General features: G+C 35.5%; 2 protein-coding genes across 5 annotated transcripts in view; one reads left to right on the top strand and one right to left on the bottom strand.

The window, feature by feature from the left end:
* Nucleotides 1–22,143, bottom strand: part of Ppm1e (protein phosphatase, Mg2+/Mn2+ dependent 1E) — a 153,282-nt gene that overhangs the window by 13,408 nt on the left and 117,731 nt on the right. The window contains exons 2-3 of the mRNA XM_076869756.1: nucleotides 7,293–7,411; nucleotides 180–379 (exon numbers count right to left, since the gene is read on the bottom strand). Of these exons, the coding sequence (XP_076725871.1) occupies nucleotides 180–379; nucleotides 7,293–7,411 (319 nt within the window). The remainder of the gene's footprint in view (nucleotides 1–179; nucleotides 380–7,292; nucleotides 7,412–22,143) is intronic.
* The window catches only part of Trim37 (tripartite motif containing 37), a 190,459-nt gene that overhangs the window by 134,052 nt on the left and 34,264 nt on the right, over nucleotides 1–22,143 (top strand). For 3 of the 4 annotated variants that reach the window (XM_076869752.1, XM_076869755.1, XM_076869751.1), the window contains one exon: nucleotides 9,362–9,653. The exons of the other annotated variant lie outside the window; for it this stretch is intronic. In XM_076869752.1, the coding sequence (XP_076725867.1) occupies nucleotides 9,362–9,458 (97 nt within the window). In that variant the 3' untranslated portion in view covers nucleotides 9,459–9,653. Of the gene's footprint in view, nucleotides 1–9,361; nucleotides 9,654–22,143 lie in introns of those variants that run through there. 4 annotated transcript variants of the gene reach the window in all.

The following is a 22,143-nucleotide window of genomic DNA, read 5'->3' as shown; positions in this document are numbered from 1 at the left end:
ACAAATAGTTCCTTTTCTGTTACATAATGCAAGCACATTTATGCTACTTTGCAGTTTATCTTATTCTAACCTATAAGAGATACTATTAGAAATAAATTAATTCTTCTTTTCTAACAGAACCACCAAGGTGTTCCTTTTGTTTTTTTAAATGTCACTGACTCTCCAGAAGTACACTTTACCTCTAAGTTGAAGAGCATATTAAAGTCAGGAATGCAGACATGTTTGTCCTCCATTTTCCTGCGCATGTTTTTGATGGCATGGATTGATGTTTCATAGTAAAGCTGGGGTCTCCTGCGGAGAGGGAAGTCTTTCACCCAGCTACAGCAAATCTCATGTAGTTTGCTGAAGACAGAACGGGCCAATTTCACTGTCTCAATCTCTGTGAAAGAAACAGAAACCCCCAATAAAGAGCCTTGTAAAACTGCTTTTCACTTGCCTGCTTAGTAAAGACAGAAGTAGGTCACCTTAGTCAAGCTTCTTAATAGAAGAAATTCTTCCTTCTCAAGAAAAATGAAATGCTGCTTCTGAAAAGAGAAAATGACAGCCTGTCTAATAAAAAATCATCTGCCAACACTGCCACTAAAATATCCTTATGTCCTAAGAAGAAAATCTCCAGCCAGGGCAGGGCCTATTATGAACTTGATTTCTCTCCCAGCCTGGGGAAATACTCTGGCTACTGTATTTACAGCACCCTTTTGGTTGACTGCTATATGAATATGACCTGGAGAAGAAAGTCTCTGAGGCTTAGAAGAATGACTAGTATGAACCCTGGTTATCCAGCTTATTGGAACGAGAAAGGCTTAGGAAAAACAGCTTACAAACTACAGAATAGGAAGAATTCACCTTGAGTACCAATTTGTCTTTGTCCCTCTCCTTCTTCCAGACTTCTTCCCTTATGTACAGTTCCTTAAATTCTCTGGCCCCTGTAAATGATTATTTGGATCTGAATTATATATTTTTTGTTATTTCATATGTTTATTAGGATTTTAGGTAATAGTTTAATTCATTTAGCCAACAGGCTAAATTATGAGTTAAATGTTTTAGATTTCCCAAAGGGGAAAAAAAAGTACTTATATTCTGTCAGTGACAACCTGGATAGAAAAAAGGAGATAGCAATTAGAAGAGCAATACTAACAGGATTCTTCATCTTCGGTCTACTGTTTCACCCTATCTCTCCACTACTTGACCCAGTGTAGGCTAGATAACTTTTACTTACTTATTGTAGTGCTTGGGGATGGAACCCCGGAGCCCTTTACCACTGAGCTATATCCCCAGTTCTTTTTCTTTTTTTCTTTTCTTTTTCTTTTTTTTTTTTGGAGACAGGATCTCAACTAAGTTCTTCAGACTAGTCTTGAACTTGGGATCCTCCTGCCTCAGCCTTCTGAGTTCCTGGGATTACAAGTGTGTGCCACCACACCTGGGATAGTTTAGCTGACTTCTGAGACAGACTTGTATCCCTCAGTAGACTGTTAAATGCATAAACATTTTAACCACACTAAATGGTATACTAAAGAGATCATATCACATCATTTAACCATCCAGTCAAGTTGCAGCTATTGGAATAATCAAGAGGCAATTCGATTTTCTCAGGTCAGTATTTTAGAAAGTTCTCCTATATCTCAGGTTAAAAAAATTAATTATTTTACTTTACTAAATCAGATTTAGCTTGACAGTCTGAAATATTTTAGAAAGTTCTCCTACATCTCAGGTTAAAATTTTTTTTAATTATTTTACTTTACTAAATCAGATATAGCTTGACAGCCTGAAAAAATGTGTGCCAGATGGGCAGTGGCTACAGATGCCTTCAGCAATCCAGAACAGATCCTGAAGAAAAAAGACGATATGTTCCCAACAGCCTGGGAACGTGGACTCCTGTCCTGCCCTTGCTTTAATCTGTGACTCTATTTACCTGTTTTTTTAGGTAAAACTCTTTTTTAATTAACTATATTCAGAAAGCTGACCTCACAATGTTATTCTTTTTTTTTTTTTCACTATTAACAGTACAGGGTGGCAAATCTTGTCCTGAGGCACTGTCCACCTAAACAGTTTTATATAACTGAAAATCAAGTGTACAACTAAAGGAGAAATAAAGTTCAAAGAGCAAATACAGCCTGAAGAGTATGTACAAGAAGAAAACTGAAGCCAATAAATAACCCAATATTTTGATAGTTTTGAGCGATTCTTTTTTGTTATTGTTGTTTTAAGCACCAGCTGCCAGAGATTATTTCTTCTTTTTTAATTTTTGTTTTTGCAGTTCTGAGGGTTAAACCCAGAGCCTCACAATGCTGGGCAAGTGCTCCATCATTGAGATACATTCCCACTCCTAAATAATATTTCTTTCATCCAACAATGACCTACTTGTATCACTGTAACCCATCTGGTCCTGGCAGCAGGAAAGGTCCCCAATGCAGACCCTGAAGTGGATATGTCCTTATTTGACTCAGTCAGAACAGAAGATTACAAAATAAATGAATTCAGAAAGTTTGAGAGTAAATGGGGTTCGGTAAAACAAATAACTGATACTAACAATTAGGACAGTTCCCAGATAATAATATAAACCATTGTATCATTCTTTGGTTTGTATATTACTTATTATATAAATATACACGGTCCAACCAATAAGGCAGCCGGTAGTTACATATGGCTATTTAAATTAAAATTAAATACAACTTAAAATTCAGGTTTTTGGTCATGATAGCCATATTGCTAAATAACTACATTGGCCAGTAGTTACCACACTGAACAATATGAGTAGGGAACATTTACATCATTGCTCTATCTGTTGAGTAGAATTGATAGGTTAATTTGGTGAAGGAAAGCAATACCAGTTTCCTGCAATATTCAGTAACCACTAGAGCTGTCTACTCCCTTTCCCAGTCGCTCATTTCCTTATGTTCCCATTATACTACACTATTATAATTCTTTTTTTTTAATTTTTTGTTAGTTGTAGATGGATGCAATAGCTTTACTTTATTATTTTATTTATTTATGTGGTACTGAGAATCGAACCCCAGTGTCCCATGCATGCAAGGCAAGCACGCTACCACGAAGCCAGAATCCCAGCCCCTATAATTATTCTTAACCACATTTTATAACAATAGATAACATTTATTGAGTATTCACTACATTCTATAGAACATTTCACAAACAGGTAAAATCATTCTGATTTTGTTATTTTTGTTGTTGTTATTGTTTGTGGAGTTGGGGATCAAACCCAGGGCCTTGCACATGCTAGGCAAGTGCTATACACTCCTAGCCCAGGTAAAATCATTCTTAATCCCAGGTCAGACTGTGTCTTTTGTCCTTGATTAGCCACAGTACAGTATCTACACAGAAGAGTATCATTAGATGTTACTTGAATAAATGAAGATGTAAGCTATTATATAAAATATTATATAATATTACATGATTCTTGATTTTCCATTCAGTTTCACTCATCTCTACATCCACTTCTATAATGGTAAATAACCTTAAAATGTTTTAATATCAGGAAGACTTGTTTTCCTATTATTACTTTAGTTTCAAAAGATGTGACTTAGGCAGTTTGACCCCCATTCTCCCATGAACTACCTAATCATTTTCCAAGTTTGGGCAGAAAAACCTGTTGCTATTGTGTTTGGGATAACATTGAATTTATAGGTTAAGTTGGAAAAAACTAAAATATTTTTCATATTGAGTCTTATTTAGGAATAAATTAATTGAATTATATATATATTTTTTCTTCTTTTGGTACTGGAGATTGAACTCTGAGGTGCTTAATCACTGAGCCATATCCCAATCCTTTTTATATTTTTATTTTGAGATAGGCCCTAAGCAACTGAGTGAGACCCTAAGTTTTTGAGGCTGGCCTTGAGCTTGTGATCCTCCTGTCTCAGCCTCCTGAGTCACTGGGATTACAGGCATGTGCCACCCACTCTGCTCCTTGTTCATTAATTTAAATCTTCTTTATGTTGCTCAGTTTTTTTGTTGTTGATTCCCCCCACCACCTGATTTAACCCCAAGAGTGCTTAACCACTGGGCCACATCCCTATCCCTTTTTATTTTGAGGCAGGGTCTAAGTTGCTTAGGGCCTTATAAATTGCTGAAGCTGACCTAGAACTTGCAATCCTCTTGCCTCAAGCTCCCAAATCACTGGGATTACAGGCATGTGCCACCATATCCATCCATGTTGTTCAGTTTTGATATAGGTTCTTCCTATTTCTTTGTGTGAGTGTATGTGGTATTGGGGATCAAGCCCAGGGTTTTGTGTATGCTAGGCAAGAGTTCTAGCATTGAACCATACCCCCAAGCCCAAATTGTCATTGAACTCTAGATCTTCCTGCCTCAGTTTTCATGTGCCACTTTGCCCAGGTTTATATTTCCTATCAGTTTATTTGACATCAGAACTTGCTCTAATTTATTACACATATGCACATGGATTGAAATAGCAAATGTTGTTCTTTTTCCTTCTTGGTCTCAATCCACGTGCATCCTATGGTAAAAGGTGATACAAGTCTAACCAACTAGAGAATCATGTTCCTCTGGCCACAGTGATTGGTTCAGGAATGGATAACTATCCAAGTTGGGCCAATTAGAGCAAATTCTGTGATTTATGTAAGAGCAATTGAGAAAAGCTACTATTGTTCTGTTCAACTTTAACTTGGGCAAATGAAGACATGTTGCTCCCATCAGTCATCTTGCTACCACATGGAGCCTGAAAATAAAATCAAAATGATAGAAAGTACAGCTTAGAGTTGGAGAAATACCAGCTTCTGTTGACATCATTTGAAGGTAACTATGTAGTCCTTACTGTGGAACTTAGCCAATAAATTCTGGTTTGCTAAAGCTAATTTGAGTTGTGCTTCTGGCCACTTAACAACCAAAAAATTCCTAAGTGTACATTAACATAAATGCTACATTTTGGTTTGAGCCAAATTCTGTCCTATCATTGTGGGACATATGGTGGGTCCTCAATAATATCTACTGAATTAATGGTCAATATACAAATATTTTAAGATATTTACTTGCATTACTAAGGCTGAGCCGTCATTTCCTCTTCTACTTTTGTCTAAGGTAGGTTTGGGTATTGTGTTATGCTACACAAATTTTTCTTCTTTGTGTAATTAGAATGTCCATTCTAAAAAGCATTGTAATACCTCTTTGGTCATTCCAAAATATTCACCGATTTGGTCAATCCCTATGTTTTTGTCCTTGACAGTGTCTCTTTTTCATTTTAAGTAAACTTTGTTCATTTATATTTTTCCAGAAAGTATTTAGGTTTTCATATATATTTATTCATACAAACATCAAAATCCTCTTAAATTCCTCCATATTAGTGATAATTTTCCCTTGTGTTTTTAATTTTCAGGGGGATATTTCAAATTAGTTTCAGGTGGTCTGAACAAGGTTACATCTACCAAATAAAATTTGTATCAAGTCAGATATGCAAGTTTACTTAGCAGACATTCTATTAGGTATGACATTAATATGAAAAGAACTTTAAGGCTTTTTTTTTTTTTTTAAGTTTCTTTTGGAAACAGCTTAGACGAGGAACAAACTGGTACTTCACTGGGGACCTTCGGTATCTTTAAGTGACTTGGTGGGGGGTGCTGGGATTGTGGCTCAGCGGTTGAGCGCTTGCCTAACACGTGCAGGGCCCTGGGTTCAATCCTCAGCACCATATAAAAATGGATAGATGAAACGAAGATATCGTTGTCCAGTTACAATTAAAAAATAAATGTTAAAAAGCTAGTGACTGCATTATGCTCATGTCCCACTCTGATGTATGAATTATCACAATAGTCCCCATAGCAATTCACGCTGAGTAATTTGGATTAATTTGGATTAAACAGATTAAAGATTTGCCAATAGTTTAGAATTACAGTACAGTATGAATCACAGCAATAGAAGAAGACATTACTGAGTAATATCTTGGAAAAATACAAAATTAGAAAATAATATCTACCAAAAGAAAAACCCTTCATTTTACTTTCGCTATCTTCTGGGGTTCAGAAATTTCTTCCAAAATAGGCATGTAGGTTAGGACTTCAATCTTGCAACATTAAGTGTTCTTCTGCAGGGAATGGTGGGTATCAGTACATAAATAATTGCCACATGAAACGGAAAAATAAAATAAAAAGGGGGTGTGAAAAAGTGAAAATCATCCAATGTAGCAGTCCACCCCCTCACAGCTGTAAATTATTCATCAGTCGCTAATGTCATTGTACTGAGCTGGAGCTGAGTCAGCCATCACGCTGGCTTCAGTGAAGCAGAATTTTAATCTCTCTTATCTTTCCATGTACAAGAGGAAAGACCGATGTGTTGTAGCAGGAATCCTATCCAGCTTGACTCTGGAACAGTTTGGTTCCAGGTAAATCAATTACTCTTACTAAAAACAAGCAGAGTAATTCCTTCCTTGACAACTTTCTGTAAAAAAAAAATAATAATAATCTAGAAAGATAAAGAACAGGAATGTTTATTTTTGTATCTGCCTCACATTCTCTGGAATCTAGCCATTCCAATTCAAATTAATAATATACTTCATTCCTTACTTACCTTATAAGCAAATATTTATAACAGAACAAACAGCATGAACTAGTAAAATTCCTTAAAATTGGGGGAGTTGTGTGGTGGAGACATAGCTCTGTAGTGGAGCATATGCTTGACATGGGAAAGGTCCTGGGTTCAATACCCAGCATCAAAAAACAGAGGGGACTTAGAGTAATAGTTCTCTAATTTTTACAAAAATTCAATCCTGTCAAACGAATAGACCTAATACATTAACAAATATGCATTAAGAAATTGAGGCTAATACTATTCCTGGAAAAAAAGACTGTTGACCCATATAATTAAACTACACGTTACATGCCTGTCATTAAGAGCTGGATTCACTGATAGACACAAAGTATAACTAATGAGAAGCTTTGTTACAACTAATTTCTTAAATTTTTATATCTGATTTTTAACTTAGATTTTAAATTTTTTAAATGGGTTTTGTTCAAACTCGCACCTCATCCACTTATTGTTGTGTATTCATATTTCTCACTACTTTTTCCATTTATCTACATATTTTTATGACAGTCTCCTATTGTTACAGTTACCTTCCATATACTACTACACTTTTTCAAAATACATTTGTGTTTTCTCTCCTCTTTTCTCTTTTTATTGATTTATTTGATAAAAATTTTTGCATTTTTTTCTCTATAATCAACTAGTGGGTAAATGTAATTAGATTTAGTATTTTTCAGATATATTCTATGGACCATTACACGTGATTTTAGGATTTTTAAACAAATAATGTACAAAGTACTCACCCACACTCCCTTCTGTGCCATCCGTTTCCTTTGGGATATAATGTGCAGAAAGATCACTTTGAAGCACTTCATCTGATGTGGCTCTGGCTAATGCAGCAGCCAAAAATGAAGGGCAATTACTGAAAGAGAAAAATAAAGGCAATTTTCAGTAAAAATTAGGAAATCATACATTGAACATTAATAATTATATTAGTAATAACACCTCAAATTATATCTTTAAACAATATTCAAGTACTCTACCACTGAGCTACAACCCTAACCCTTTTTATTTTTCATTTTGAGATAGGGTCTCACACCAAGTTGACCATACTGGCCTTGACCTTGCAGTCCTCTTGCCTCAGTCTCCCAAGTTCTGAGATTACAGGTGATAAGCCACCACACTCAGTCTTACAAATATTTATTGAGGATGTATTATGTGGTTAAAAACTCTACTAGGCACTTGGTGTATAACACAGAGATGGCACCTGACCTACTAGGATTTACAATTCAACTAAGGAGATGATAAAGAACAAATAAGATACAATTAAAATGCAGGAAAAGTTTTATAAAGGAAACAAACAATATAGTGACAGAATAATAAAGGGGGTAGTACCTATGTAGGATGGTCAGGAATGCCATTCCTTCGAAAGATGAAGACTCAGTTATGTGGGAGTGGTAAGTCAGGAGAAAATATTTTAGGCAGAGGGAATAGTATGTGTATAGACCTTTATGAAAACTTGGAACTAAAAGAAACTCAGGAGGAGAAGAAACTCAGAGGAAATGAAGCATGGTGGGTAAATACCAAAGCAGAGAATAAAGTTACAGGCTAGGCAAAGGCCAGTTTTGGAGGCTCTCTAGACCATGGTATAGGATTTAAATTTTACACAAAGTGTAGTGAAAATTCACAGATTTTGAGCAAGAGAACGCCTTAGTCACACATGAATTAAAATATTACTTTGGTTGCTGTGTCAAAGAAAATTAGAAGGAAACAAGAATGAATAAGTGTGATTGATAAGAATACAGTTACAAACCAGGTGAGAAAGGGAAATGAATTTACTTTAGAGAAAGATAATATAGAATCTGTTGATTATTAATGTAAGAGGAGAAAGGAAAAGAGAAAATAATTAAACTTAAGAACTAGATTTTTATCTGAGCAACTAAATGAATGGTATGATCATCTACAAAGAAAGGAAACTAGGAAAATACCAGATTTGTGGAGGAAGTGGGATAAAGTGGAGGAAGAGGGGTGAAGTAGATACCAAGAGTTCATTTTAACATGTTTATTTGGAAATATCTGAGATAACTTAGTAAAGATATAAAATGGTTAATTGGACATTCTAGTATGGTGTTCAGAAATGTTGGTAAGTTCGGAAGTCACAAACATATGGATGGTATTTAAAGCTATGGAAACAGAATGGATCACATAGAGAAAATGTAAAAAGACAACTGTTTTGGATCAGTGACTTCTGTGTGCCTCCTGGTTTCCTCCTTTTGGGATAAGAAGATTATCCTATGCTTTAACATTATACAAGGGGTAATGGGGTGGGGGCTGTATTTGCCTCTTTAGTTCATAGGTTTTCAGATGAAAAAGAACCAAAGAGTGCAAAGAAGAAACCATACCCAAAGAATCTCTACCTGCACCTAGGTCTTACCTCAGTGAGATCCTGAAGCTCAGCCTGAGCATGATGCCAGTCATGGAGACCTTAGGGGAGAGGTGGAGTATATTTAACATATGAGAAGAATGTGAATTATGTGGCCAAAAAAGACTTGGCAAATTGTCTTTCTAAAAGAGGTCGCAACAATGTCCCTGGTCCCAGGATTTTTTGTCTTGTGGTTGTGGAGCTCTAACCCAGGACCTCACAGGCTAGTCAAGTACTCTGCCACTGAACTGCATCCCCAGCCCTCATGCTATTATAGAACCTTGACATTTCCCAGAAAGAGGTGGAATCTGTTTCCCTCCCTTTACATGGAGGTAAGACTTGATGACTACTTTGATTTTAAAATGTGGCAAAAGTGATGCTTTGTAACTTCTGAATTTTGGTCAAAAAGGCCACATGGCCCCAGGCTTCTTTCTTCCTCTTTCCCTCTAGATGCTTGCTCTTGGAACCTAGCCACCATGTTGTGAGGAAGCCCAAACCAGCATACAAGGAGAAACCACACAAACAGACTTATGTGGATATGAACTGAAGGCCCCGCAGCTATAGTCATCATTAGCTGCTTGACATGTAAGTGCACAGGCCTTCAAGTAATATCAGTCCTCAGCCTAAGTCTTTCAGCTGATGCTCCAACCATCATGGATCAGAGTAGGCCAACTCTGTTTTGCCCAGTCTGTAACTCCTGACTGAAAGAAACTGTCATAAAATAAATTATTGCTTTATACCACTAAGTTTTGTGATAATTTGTTACACAAAGTAATTGAAAACCCAATATTTAAAAGCTTGGTAGAAGGGGCTGAAGTTGTGGCTAGCATGAGTAAGGCACTGGGTTTAATTCTCAGCACTACATGTAAATAAATAAAATAAAGGTCCATGGACAACTAAAAATATTAATTTTTTTAAAAAAAAGCTTGGTAGAAGGAACCTATAAAAATTGAAAAGAAACAGCAAGAGAACAAAGAGAGTAGAGTATTTGAAGGAGGGAGTAGTCAACAGTTCTGCTGAGAAGTCCAATTCATAAGTGAAAAAATGAATACTGAATTTAATAACTTGTAAATCATCATCAACTTGAATGTCAAAACAATTCAGTGGGGGAAAGAACCATCTTTGGTGCTTGGAATAACTGGGTATACATATGCAAAAGAATCAAGTTGAACCCTTTCCTTTTACCATATTAAAAAGTTAACTCAAAACACATCATATGTGCACTGGGAACATAGCTTAATGGTAGAGCTCTTGCTTAACATGTGCAAGTTCTGGGTCTGATCTCCAGAACTGGGGGGAGGGTGAAAAAGACAAGTAATAACAAGTGTTGGTGACTCTGGGGGAAATTGGAACACTCGTATATCCCTAAGTGTGAATGTAAAATTATGTAGTTCTTTAAAAATTTAAACATTATACCATATGGCCCAACAATTCCATGGGATTAATTTAAGGAGACCTTACAGAGAGGGTGAGTATACATACTTGAGAAATAAAAGCATACTTCATAAAAAAAACATGTGCATGAATATACATAACAGTATTATTCATAATAGCTGAAAAGCAGAAGCAACCAAGTGCACCACCACCTCAGCTGCAGCCAGTGATTTTTTTTAAAAAACATCAGTCTATCAACTGATATTGGATAAATGAAATGCAGTATATTCATACAATAGAATATTATTCATCCATGAAAAGGAATGGAGCACTTATATGATGTCTTTCCAATATATGGATGAAAATTGAAAACATTGTGAGAAAAGCTATATATTGTAGGATTTTACTTATATGAAAAATCCAAAATAGAAAAATCTAAATTAATAGTAGCAATAGCTTAGGGCTAGTAGGCAGGAGTGAGGGACAGCAAGCATGGGGACTTACTACTACTTAGTACTACTGCATGAGGTATTTCTTTCCAGAGTGGTGAACATTTTCTAAAACAGATTACAATGATGACTGAACAACCATGAATATATTGAAACCATGGAATTGTACACTTGTATGGGGGCGGGCAGTACAGGCAATTAAACAAAGGGGAACTTAGCTACATACCCAGCCCTTTTATTTTTTATTTTGAGACAGGGTCTTGCTAAGTTAGCCTTGAACTTTTGATACCCCATGTCACTGGGATTATAGGCATGTGTCATTATGCCCAGCTGAATTTACACTTTGGGTTACTCATGTTTTGTTTGTTTGTTTGTTTGTTTTTTAGTTTTTAATTTTAGTACTGGGGATTGCACACAGAAGTACTCTGCCACCAAACCACACACTCCTAGCCTTTTTTTTTTTTTTTTTTTGAGATAGGATCTCGCTATGTTGTCTAGCCTGGCCTCATACTTGCAATCCTCCTGCCTCAGCCTCCCAAGTCATTAGGATTACAGGCTATTATGCCTGGCTCACTGGTGCTTTTTATAAAAATCATTGGCTTAAACTGGAGGTGGTGCTGCGTGCCTGTAATCCCAGCAATTTGGGAGGCTTCAGCAGGAGGATTGAAAGTTCAAGGCCAGCCTCAGCAACTTGGTGAGATCCTGTCTCAAAATAATAAGGGCTAGGGATGTAGCTCAGTGGTAAAGCCCACCTGGATTCAATCCCCAGCACTCTTTCCTGCCCCCAGATCCATTGGCTTTGTCAAAAAAAAAAAAAAATCATTGAATAGGAGAGGTGAAAATCAAACTAGAATGAATTGATTTGTGGTAGGACATAAGGAGGTTTGGCAAAGAGGGGAAACGATATATGGGGTAATAACTGATAAAGAACATGTAAGACAGGGAAAGGTTGTTGCTTTTGTTGTTTTAGCACAGTGTAGAGTCTGACTATGAAATGAAATGATCCAAAAGAGAAAAACTGATAGAGTCAGGTGTGATGGCACACACCTGTAATGCCAGCATCTCAAGAGGCTGAGCAGGAGGATCCTAATTTCAAGGCCAGCCTGCATAACTTAGTGAGACTGTTACAAAAATGAAAAAGCACCATTGGGTTTAATCCCCAGTAACCACCCCCCAAAAGTAACAAACATACTCAAAAAGAGAAAAGTGATAATGCAGGAAAGAGGGGATGATCAAAATTTCAAGCAAATTTCTTGAAAAGGCAAGAAGGAATGAGATTCAATCTATATATGAAAATATTGTCCTTTGACAGAATAAGGCACATTTCCTTAGTTGGAAAAAGAGGGAAGAAAATCAATACAGATGCAGATAGGTTTCTAGATTTGTCAGCAGGAAAAGGAAGTACTAATCTAATGTTTGATTCAAAAAATACTTACTGGGGCTTACAGTGGCAGGCACTGTTCTATTGCTCAGAATATATATCAACAAAAGAACCGTTCTCAATGAAGAATGTGGCTGAATTCATTCAACATTTTCATGCATCAGAATTATCTGCAGGGCTTGTTAAAACACAGATCGCTGGGCCCTATCCACAAAGTCTCTGACTCAGTAGGCAATAGGACCTGATAATTTTTATTTCTAACAAGTTTCTAGGTGATATTCATGCTGCTGGTCTGAGAGCCATACTTTGAGGACCATTAGGTTAAATTATCAACCAAGTGGTGGGTTTTTAGAAAGCACGTGGAAGAAAAGGAGAGATTAAGAGGAAGTAGACATGAAATAGTCTAATTAGAGCAGTAGACTATCTGTGCTAAGAAATTGTTGGGATTTGGAATAATTTTTAAACAAATCAGTTTTTCTTTTTCTTTCTTTCTTTTTTTTTTTTTTTGGTACTGGGGATTGAACCAAGGGCCGCTTGACCACTGAGCCACATCCCCAGCCCCTTTTTGTATTTTATTTAGAGACAGGGTCTCACTGAGTTGCTTAGGGCCTCACTAAGTTGCTGAAGCTAGTTTTGAATTTGCAATCCTCCTGCCTCAGCCTCCTGAGCCACTGGGATTACAAATGAGCCACTGCACTCGGCATGGCATAAATCAGTTTTTCTGACGGTATGACTTTTTCTCTGTTCCCATGTCGGGTAGCATCTATTTTAAGGATATGGTTAAAATGTTGGACCATGAACTCTAAATTGAAAATGAAAGAACAGGACTTGAGTTGTAAATCACTGTGGTCTAAATGTAATTAAAGAATTGTAGGTGGGAGTACTTGGGCACAAAATCTAGGGTAGAATGTTTAGTCTGTGAACAAGATGATTATGAACAACATTTTGGAGCTAATGCCATTTTTTTATAACAGGTCTAGGTGAGACCAATGCAGTTAGTGATTCCAAAACAATAAAATGGCAATACTTACATTTCAAGTCCCGGGGCGGCGGGGGAATAGAAAATTCTCTATGTCAATCACCAATAATTCTTTTTCTTTTTTCTTTTTCTGTTTTTAGTTTTTATTTTGAGACAGGGTCTCACTAAGTTGCCCTTTGCTTCAGCCTCCCAAGTAGCTGGAATTATAGGTGCCATTATGCCTGGCCTCATCAGTATTTTTTTAAATTAAGAGGTTATGATCCTTAGTAAATAATGAAATCAATGCATGAATTGTGACGTGTGTGTGTGTGTGTGTGTGTATGTGTGTCTAGCATTTTGTTTTTAAAGGAAATAGAATAAGATGAATGAGATAAGGCTAGCTAGGTATTGCTCCAGATGTGGGGGTAAGTATGTATTCTGAATCCTAATTATGATGGAAACAATTATGAAACAAACTGATGAAATCCCTTTAAAATCCAAATGGTTTACAAACAGTGTAACCAGTTTTCTTTTTATGCTAAGTTAAATGAATTTTTCTTGGAGTCAAAATTTTCCTTCACGGACCTAAGTTCTTCATGAGCATTGCTCAACTTAATCTTTCTGTGATGCTTTTACTCCCATTGATAGGAGAACTATCTGGGACATGTCCAAAGTGATCTTTTAGTTTATAGTTAGGACATTTAATTGGTTCTTTTGTTTTTAATTTTATATTAACAAATGATCTGATAACATTTATTGTAATCTTTGTTCCCTAGAGTTCCCAAAGAAAATGATACCTTTTGTATAATTAAGCTATCTGGATATAGGTTCACCAAAGGTAAGAATATGAAAAACTTTAGAGAATAAGGCAAGAACCATTAGTCTCATTAATATGTCATTTGCAGTACATTTTTAGTCACAGTTAATGTAATTTTTTACTTTTTGTCAGACAGAATGAAAATATTTTCAGTAAAATAGGGAGGAGGATTAGATGACTAATAGCTAGATATAAAACATCAAGCTAGACACTTCACCCACATCAGCAATTCCTACATGTCAAAAAACTAGTTAGTGAGAATAACTTCTCATGGTTTTGGCTCTGAATTGAAAATTATTTATGAAAAATCAGAATTGCAATATATTTTTAAAACACAGTCACATCAGAGAATATTTGATACATCTCAAATAAAAGCTTATCATTAATGCTTGCCACTTTAAGAGAATTAACCAGGAATGACTAACATAGCAAACTGCTTTCTTTAAAAACTTTTCTTAAAATCCTTGAAAGATCCTTATACTGGAGGTTTTAAAGTTTGGCAAAAATAATAAGCATAAGAAAAGTCAAGAGAGGGCCAAAAACTCACGGCAATGGGAGAACTAGAACTAGGCTTACAAATGTTACTGTATTGCAAATACTACTGATGTTCATTTAGTATGATTAAATTTTTTTTCACTTTTGCAGTGTGTTCTTTGGGTAGACTGATATTCTAAATTCACATCCATTTTGTTAGGACTCTCAAATATAGTCCAAGAATAATGCTTTGCTTTTTTTTATACACCAACATATATTTTTAAGTGATCTCCCCTTTCTTACCTCTAGTGATTCACATCTTATGAATAAAAGGAAATGTTTTCATACAAATCAGTTTGTTACTTTGTTTCAAAGTACAGGTTTTACATATTCATAGATTAAAATAAAAATCATTATCCATTCTGTCTCTAAATCATACACAAGCTATACACATACATATCTTTTGAACAATGTTGAAAAATCATTAAGGCTCCCATAAGTTTAAACACCTAAGTAAAATATTAAAGTTTATTAAAGCTACTTATATTAATGAATGTATGAGTGCATATTTGAATTCTGTGTGTACTTTCTCAATGTTGTATACTATAAATCAGAAATCTAGGCTCTAATAAATCATCATAAACTGAACTCAATAAACAAGGAATGGCAGAAATATCCTTCAGACAGACAAATACCACAAAACCAGGATTCAAGAATGATCTCATTGCTCTTTCCTGCAGCTCACATTGGCTGACATCTTTATCCTCCAAATATTTATCTGGGTAGGTCAGTCTTACTGTTTTAATTCTATTTCAAAAATAGTGTCTTGGAATATAGTTCGGTGGTAGAATGCATGCATAATATGTATAAGGCCCTGGGTTGGATCCCTAGCACCCAAAAATGAAAAAACTAGCTAAAGCCCAAAATGTATGTAGTCAAAGATTTAGAATTATACACTGCATTCTAATGACCATCAACAACGTTTATACAATTATATTAATTTGTTTCAGTATCTGGAGCAGTTTTTAAGGAGACAGATATTAAATCATTGTGAGAATTACCCAAATAATTATCAGAATTAAGGCTAGGGTGTATGTAGCTCAGGAGTAGAATGTGTGCTTATGTGTGAAACTCTGGGCTCAATTCCCAGCACTGAAACAACTCAAAATTATTGGATTGAAATGCAGAATCAAAGTTTTAGTACTGAAGATGTTCATTCTTTATAGTCTAGATGAATATTGATATCTTTAGGTTTCACAGTAGGACCAAATCATAGGAGAAACTTTAGTATTTTCTTCTCCTATAGTACTTGCTAGAGTTAATTATTATACCTGGATCCTTGATACAAAAGACTATTACATATACATAGATATCTCAGATACTCAGAAATTGTACAGTAACTTCTCCATGTTCCTATAAAGATTACAAAACAAAGGGCTGAGGGATTTGAGCTCAAGACTACAATAAACAAACAAATAAAGATCATTATTAACTTTGGAGCCTGAACACATACAGTTAGTTACATACTGAGAGAGACCTAAAAATTTTGGAAAATTAAGAAAATGGAATAAAGCCAGGTGCAATGGCCCACTCCTAAAAACCACAGCAACTCTGGAGGCTAAGGCAGGAGGATCCCAAGATTAAGGCTGGAATGGACAACTTAGTGGGACCCTGTCTTAAAATAAAGTAAATAGCCTGGGTTCTGGGGATGTAACTCACTGGTAGAGTACCCTAAGTTCAACTCCCACTACAAAAAAGAAAAAGAAAAAGGAAAAAACAATTGGAATAAAATAACTCTATAAAGTCTATACCAGGTCTAAAATTCTTAATTCTCTACCAAACAAGGGTTCTTTTCCTGCTATTTTTTATTGGTGCATTGTAATTATACATAATGGTGGGATTCAATGCCAAATAAGGTTTTTAATTTCAAAAAGGGGAAAAAGGCAGATGAAAGTATAGACTAACCAGGCAATGACACAGACCTGTAGTCCCAGCTACTTGTGAAACTGAGCCAAAGGATCTCTCTTAAGACCAGGAGCTCAAGACCAGCCTGGGTAACATTGAGATGCTGATTGAAAATAAAATAAATGCACACACAAAACATACTTCAGATCCAAACACATGTTTTCACATACTTCAGTAGAAAGGAAACAGTATTCTTTCTGTAAGTAATATAGGAATAATCTACCTTTACGTCAGATATATTGGCAGGGGTTGCCCTAGGGACTGAACCCACACATGTGAGGCAGGTACTCTACCACTGAGCCACATTCCCAGCCCCCTGTACTATATGTTTTCTTAAAACCTGAATGAAATTTATGTTGATAAATGTAATCAATCTTTTAAGTGAATCCATTAGAGAAGAATGCTTCAATCCCCTGCTGGAATCAAACCCAGGGCTTCATTCATGAGAGGCAAGCATTCACCACTAAGCCTTACCCATTTTTTTTTTTAAAGACATGACTACACCATTAATTTAAAATAAAATAATATTGTTACTCACTGGTTATGAAATTGTTAAGCAAGAGTATTATTTCCTACCTCTTATAAACATTTATTTACAATAGCTCATTATTTCATCTCTACTGTACAGGCTGGCATCAGTCCAATCAATATTTTACATTAGAGAAAAGGAAAGGAGTCAAATTATAATTTATTATGAACACTGGCTCTCTTTTAGCACTGTATATTATCATCTTTTTATAAAACAGGAACCACAAGAGATAAATCAATTATTATGGCATAAAAACATTTAATTTGTATTCATTCTCAAATACCATGGGTGGATAAATTCTGTTAGATGGACAGGATGGTGTTTTTTTTTTTTAAAGGGGTAGTATTTTGATACATCTTTCTTGATAGGTTTCTTTAGGTTATTTTCTAAGTGGACTCACAAATCTCTTTCATATGCACATTAAAACAATGTACAAGGAAAGACAGGAGAATGAATCTAACATAATTTTCCTATGTACATATATGAAAATGCGTATGTAAATCTCACCATGGTGTGCACCCACAAGAATGGGGTCCTGATTAGAATAAGATTTATTCCATGCACAACTGTATCATATTGGAGTCAACTGTCATGTGTAACTAAAAAAAACCAATACAAAATTGCAAAATATAATAAAACAATGTACATTTTAAAACTGAAAACTGAATTCTTGTTATAAGCCAAGCCAGGAAGCATTTTCATCACAATGCCAAACCTACACAAATCACTAAAGACATTATTAGATAAATTAGAGGTTTAAAAGCACATCCTTCCTGACACTGGGATGTGGGCGGCTGCACAGCACCCACAGCTGTGTCTCAGCAGTCTTGGCATAGCATTGCTAAGGTAATAAAAATTCCTGAAGGTGGGAAGTTTCCATCAATTAACTTTGAAAGAGACTCGTCTGGAGCAGCTTCATCTCAACCCACATATGAGAATGATGCTATCTACTCAGTATGTCCTTGCTAGGATGATAGCACTTAAATGTTGAATATTTGATTATCCTCCCTCCACCACAGTTAATCATATGGATTCTAAATCTAAAATAACATATTAAACTAAAAATAAAGAAAGCAAATTCCCCACCTGACTTAGTATTCTTTTCCTTAGTGGACTAAATGGAGTTAAAATCGGGGCTGATTTTTTTTTTTTCCTCTTTAAGCTGTTTTCATTCTTTGTAGAGCAGCCTCTTTGTAGAGCTCCAGGAATGCCACCTGGAGCCAACTGATTGTAATGCCCACACATCACAGGTTCTTTTTATTAGCTTTTCTAAATCTAAATAATGCCTTCTAAATGACTAGTTGCTACAGTTCTGGGTTTGGGGTTCTCAGCAGAAATCTCCTGCTGCTGTCAGCATAACCTTAGGAAGCTTTTTTGGGGGGTGAGCGGGTACTGGGAACTGAATCCAGGGACACTCTACCCAGCCTTTTTAAAAATTGTATTATTTTATTTTGAGACAGATTCTTGACTAAACTGCCCAGGCAAATTCTGTTCTGAAATAGTAAATCCTGCATTAATCCTATGGATTCTATGTTTACACCAGGTCTTTTACTATATTTTCCTTAACATTTGGTTAGCAGGAATGTATATTCTACTAATTTCTTAAGAAGATATCAAAGAAATCACATTTGCTGAGTTGTTTCATGTTTAAAAACCTCTTCTGCCTTTTTACCTGAACTACAGTTTGGTTAGATATAAATTTTCTTGGAAACATTTTCTGTCCTCAAGGACTTGATAGATTTTGTTTTACTGACTTCTGGCACTGGACTTATTCTGAGGAGAATTCTGAAGTTAATCTGAATTTTTCTCCCCTTCATATATCTTTTGCAATTTTCCAATGACATTACTAGATTGTACCTTGAGATAACTGTTCTACATAAAATTTTCTGGTTCATGATGTAGCCACTGAATCTACAGATTCAGGTCTGTCTTTGTTTCTGAATAGTTTTCTTGAGAAATATCTTTGAGTATTATATTCTATGGAGTTTTATTCTTCAATAATAATTATTCTGCTTCATCCATATTCCACATCTAACATTGGTCCTCTAGACCTTTTAAACACTTAGTTAATTTCAATTTCATTTTACTTATTTTTTTTTCTGTTTTCCCATGTCCCTTACTATGTTTTTCAGAAGGGTCTCTTCTTCTTTTGCATTTCTAATATGCCATTTATTTCATGGGCAATTTGATTTTTCTCTTCCATCTATTTCATGAGCTGTATTAGCTAACACTTTGTCTTCTGACCAAATCTTTCTTGATCTATCTCTGCCTAGTGTTTTAGTTTTAACAAACCATTTACACAGTTGAGTTTGTTATTATTCAAGATTATGTTTTATTATAACTTGCATCAGTTGTTTTTCATTTTCAATTGCCTTTTATTTTCATTTTGATCTTTTCAACTATTTTTATATAAATCTCTTGATGTTTCCTTTATAATAATTAATCATCTGTTCTTCCTGGACCAGCTATTTATAAGAGATTCATGAAAGAAAGCACCAGATTTGTGCTTGGGGCAAGAAAGAATTCTTCCTAGTTCACAATGAAGTTCCTTAGGACCCAAGGTTGTGTGAAAGAGTTATTTTCTTCTTGGCTTCTCCCAGCCAACAGATATTGGCAACTACAAAGCTGTTTCCAGTGAAGGGTTTCTTTCCTCACAATGCCTTTTTTTTTTTTTTTAAAGTTCTCAAGGGACATTTATTTATTATTTATATGTGGTGCTGAGATTTCAACCCAGGCCTCACATATGCTAGGCAAGTGCTATACCACTAAGCTACAACCACAGCCCTCACAATGCCTTTTTAAATATGGTATATCTCCAGTTCCTCATTCAGCTGTTTCTCTCTACATTCTCCTTAGTACCAAACTAGCTAATAAGAAGCACCTGCTAGTAGTCTCGGAATAATTCTGAAATCATAGCACCTTATTTGGAGAATACACTCTATTAGCTTTTAGTGAGATCTGCAGATGTAGGCATTCTGTCTCACTTCTACATACCTATTTGGCCTTTGTTTTTCTTTGGCAGCCCTTACTCAATTTTGCAATTTGGTGTTGCTCTTTTTTTTAGTTGTAGATGGACATAATACTAGTTTTTTTTTATGTGGTGCTGGGGATCAAACCCAGTGCCTCACATGTATTAGGCAAGCCATCTACCACTGAGCCACAACCCCAGCCCTAGCTGGCATTAGTCTTATTGAAGATAACAATAATGTTGCATTTATTTTCCTCCATTTTTCTTTCTGGTGATTTCTGAGAAAAGCAGACCGTGTCATTGTTACCTCTAATATTGAAAAACATGTACTGAGGCACTACCCCCCCTCCCCCACTTCTACAGCTGAGCCACAACCCCAGCTTTAACTGCCTTTTATAGAGACAATGATTATTACTCTTTTTTTTCTCTGTTCCCTGGACTAGGGATTGGCCCCAGAGGTGCCTTGCCACTGAGCCACACCCACAATCCATTTTTAAATTTTTTGTTTTTTATTTTGAGGCAGGGTCTTGCTAAATTATTGAGGCTGACCTCGAATACATGATCCTCCCCAATTGCTGAGATTACAGGCATGTGCTATCATGCCTGGGATAATTACCCTGATAATACAAAGACATGTGCATCTTGATTCTTGAGTATAGAAAATAAGTAAAAATGATGCTTTGTTAAAGGAGTGCATATTCAGTGAATTGAATCAAATACATTCAACTATGAAGCATAGGGAAAGGAGTAACTCAGGAAGAAAAACTGATATGTGAGGAGTCAATAATGCCAAACAAATTCCATGCTATTTAATTTATGCTATGACCTTGTAGTAGTCATTTTGTTCTCAGATTCTTCTCTGTAAACCTAGAAACCTTTAATTCCTGTTCATGTGTTTTGGATGGGATTTAGAGATCTTAAGTATAAATAACTGAGAAATATTGAGAACGAATATCAAATCAATCAAAATTTATGAAGAATTTATAATTACCTTCCATTTTCCTTCTTGCCCTCTATAAATTATTCAAATAAGGGTAAGGAAGGCTAAATTCAGGCAAAGTCTATAGCAGATTGTAGATTACTGCTTTTTAGTCTGTACGTGTGCACAAAACCAACTGCATTCACCATAATTTAAATAAATCACTGTAAAGGAAGTGTGATTTATTTGCCAATCTTATTCACACAGGGCTTATGGTCTTTCTCTCTCTTTTTTTTTTTTTTTTGATGGGGGGAGGTCCCAGGAATTAAATCAAGGTGTACTTGGGTACATCCCCACTCCTTTTAATTTTTTGTTTTGAGACAAGGTCTTGCTAAATTGCTGAGACTGGCCTCAAATTTAAGATCCTCCTGCCTCAGTCTCCCAAATTGTTGGGATTATAAGTGTGCACACTGCACCTGGCTACAACTGGTCTTTTAAATACCTGATTGTTATAAATATAATAGAACCTCAAGTAAATTTGCAGAACAGAGGAAGAATTTCTGATACAGAAAATAATGACAGCTGGACCTGATAGCACATATCTGTAATCCTAGCAATTCAAGATGTTGAGGCAGGAGGATCACAGGTTCAAGGCCAGCCTCAGCAACCTACTGAGGCCCTAAGCAACTTAGCGAAACCCTGTCTCAAAATAAAAAATAAAGAGGGCTGGGGATGTATCTCAGTGGTAAAGTGCTCTTGGGTTCAACACCCAGTCCAAAAAGAAAGAAAGTAAAAGAATGATAATTTATCCCACTTTTAAGATTTCCTAAAGCAAACACAATTTTAAATGATGAATTAATATTATTAAACAAACTAACTTCCCAATGATATATATAATGTTAACATAACAAAAAGATGTAACATAAAGAAACCAACTAGTGATTCATGTTAGTTGTATCATCATGTTTGGTGGAACTTACATTCCACCAAAAACATAATAACAAAAGCTTACTTTGCTTCTTGCTTCTCTTCATGGAGTAAATAAGGAAGGAACTGCTTTTGAGGGTATCAAATGCAATTTCCCCCTTCTCAGTACTCTACCATGAAAATATTCAAATGTACAGAAAAGTTACAGTGAATATTCATATATCCATCACAGATTCTGTCATTAATACTTTTCTTTACATCTATCCATTAATCTATCAATACATCTTATTTTCCACCATGTTAAAGCAACTTACTGATGTCAGTATACTTTCTCCAAAGTACATACTTCAGTATGTATACCACTAACTAAAATTCAGTATTTGTTTTCAGATATTAGTAAAATTTATGCATATAAAAATATACAGCCCTCATATGTACACTTACCATTTTTTTACATTCGCCAAATTTTGA

The sequence above is a fragment of the Callospermophilus lateralis genome, chromosome 11 (assembly GCF_048772815.1).
Source record: "Callospermophilus lateralis isolate mCalLat2 chromosome 11, mCalLat2.hap1, whole genome shotgun sequence".
Lineage (NCBI taxonomy): Eukaryota > Metazoa > Chordata > Mammalia > Rodentia > Sciuridae > Callospermophilus > Callospermophilus lateralis.
This window is presented reverse-complemented; position numbering and strand designations above follow the sequence as displayed.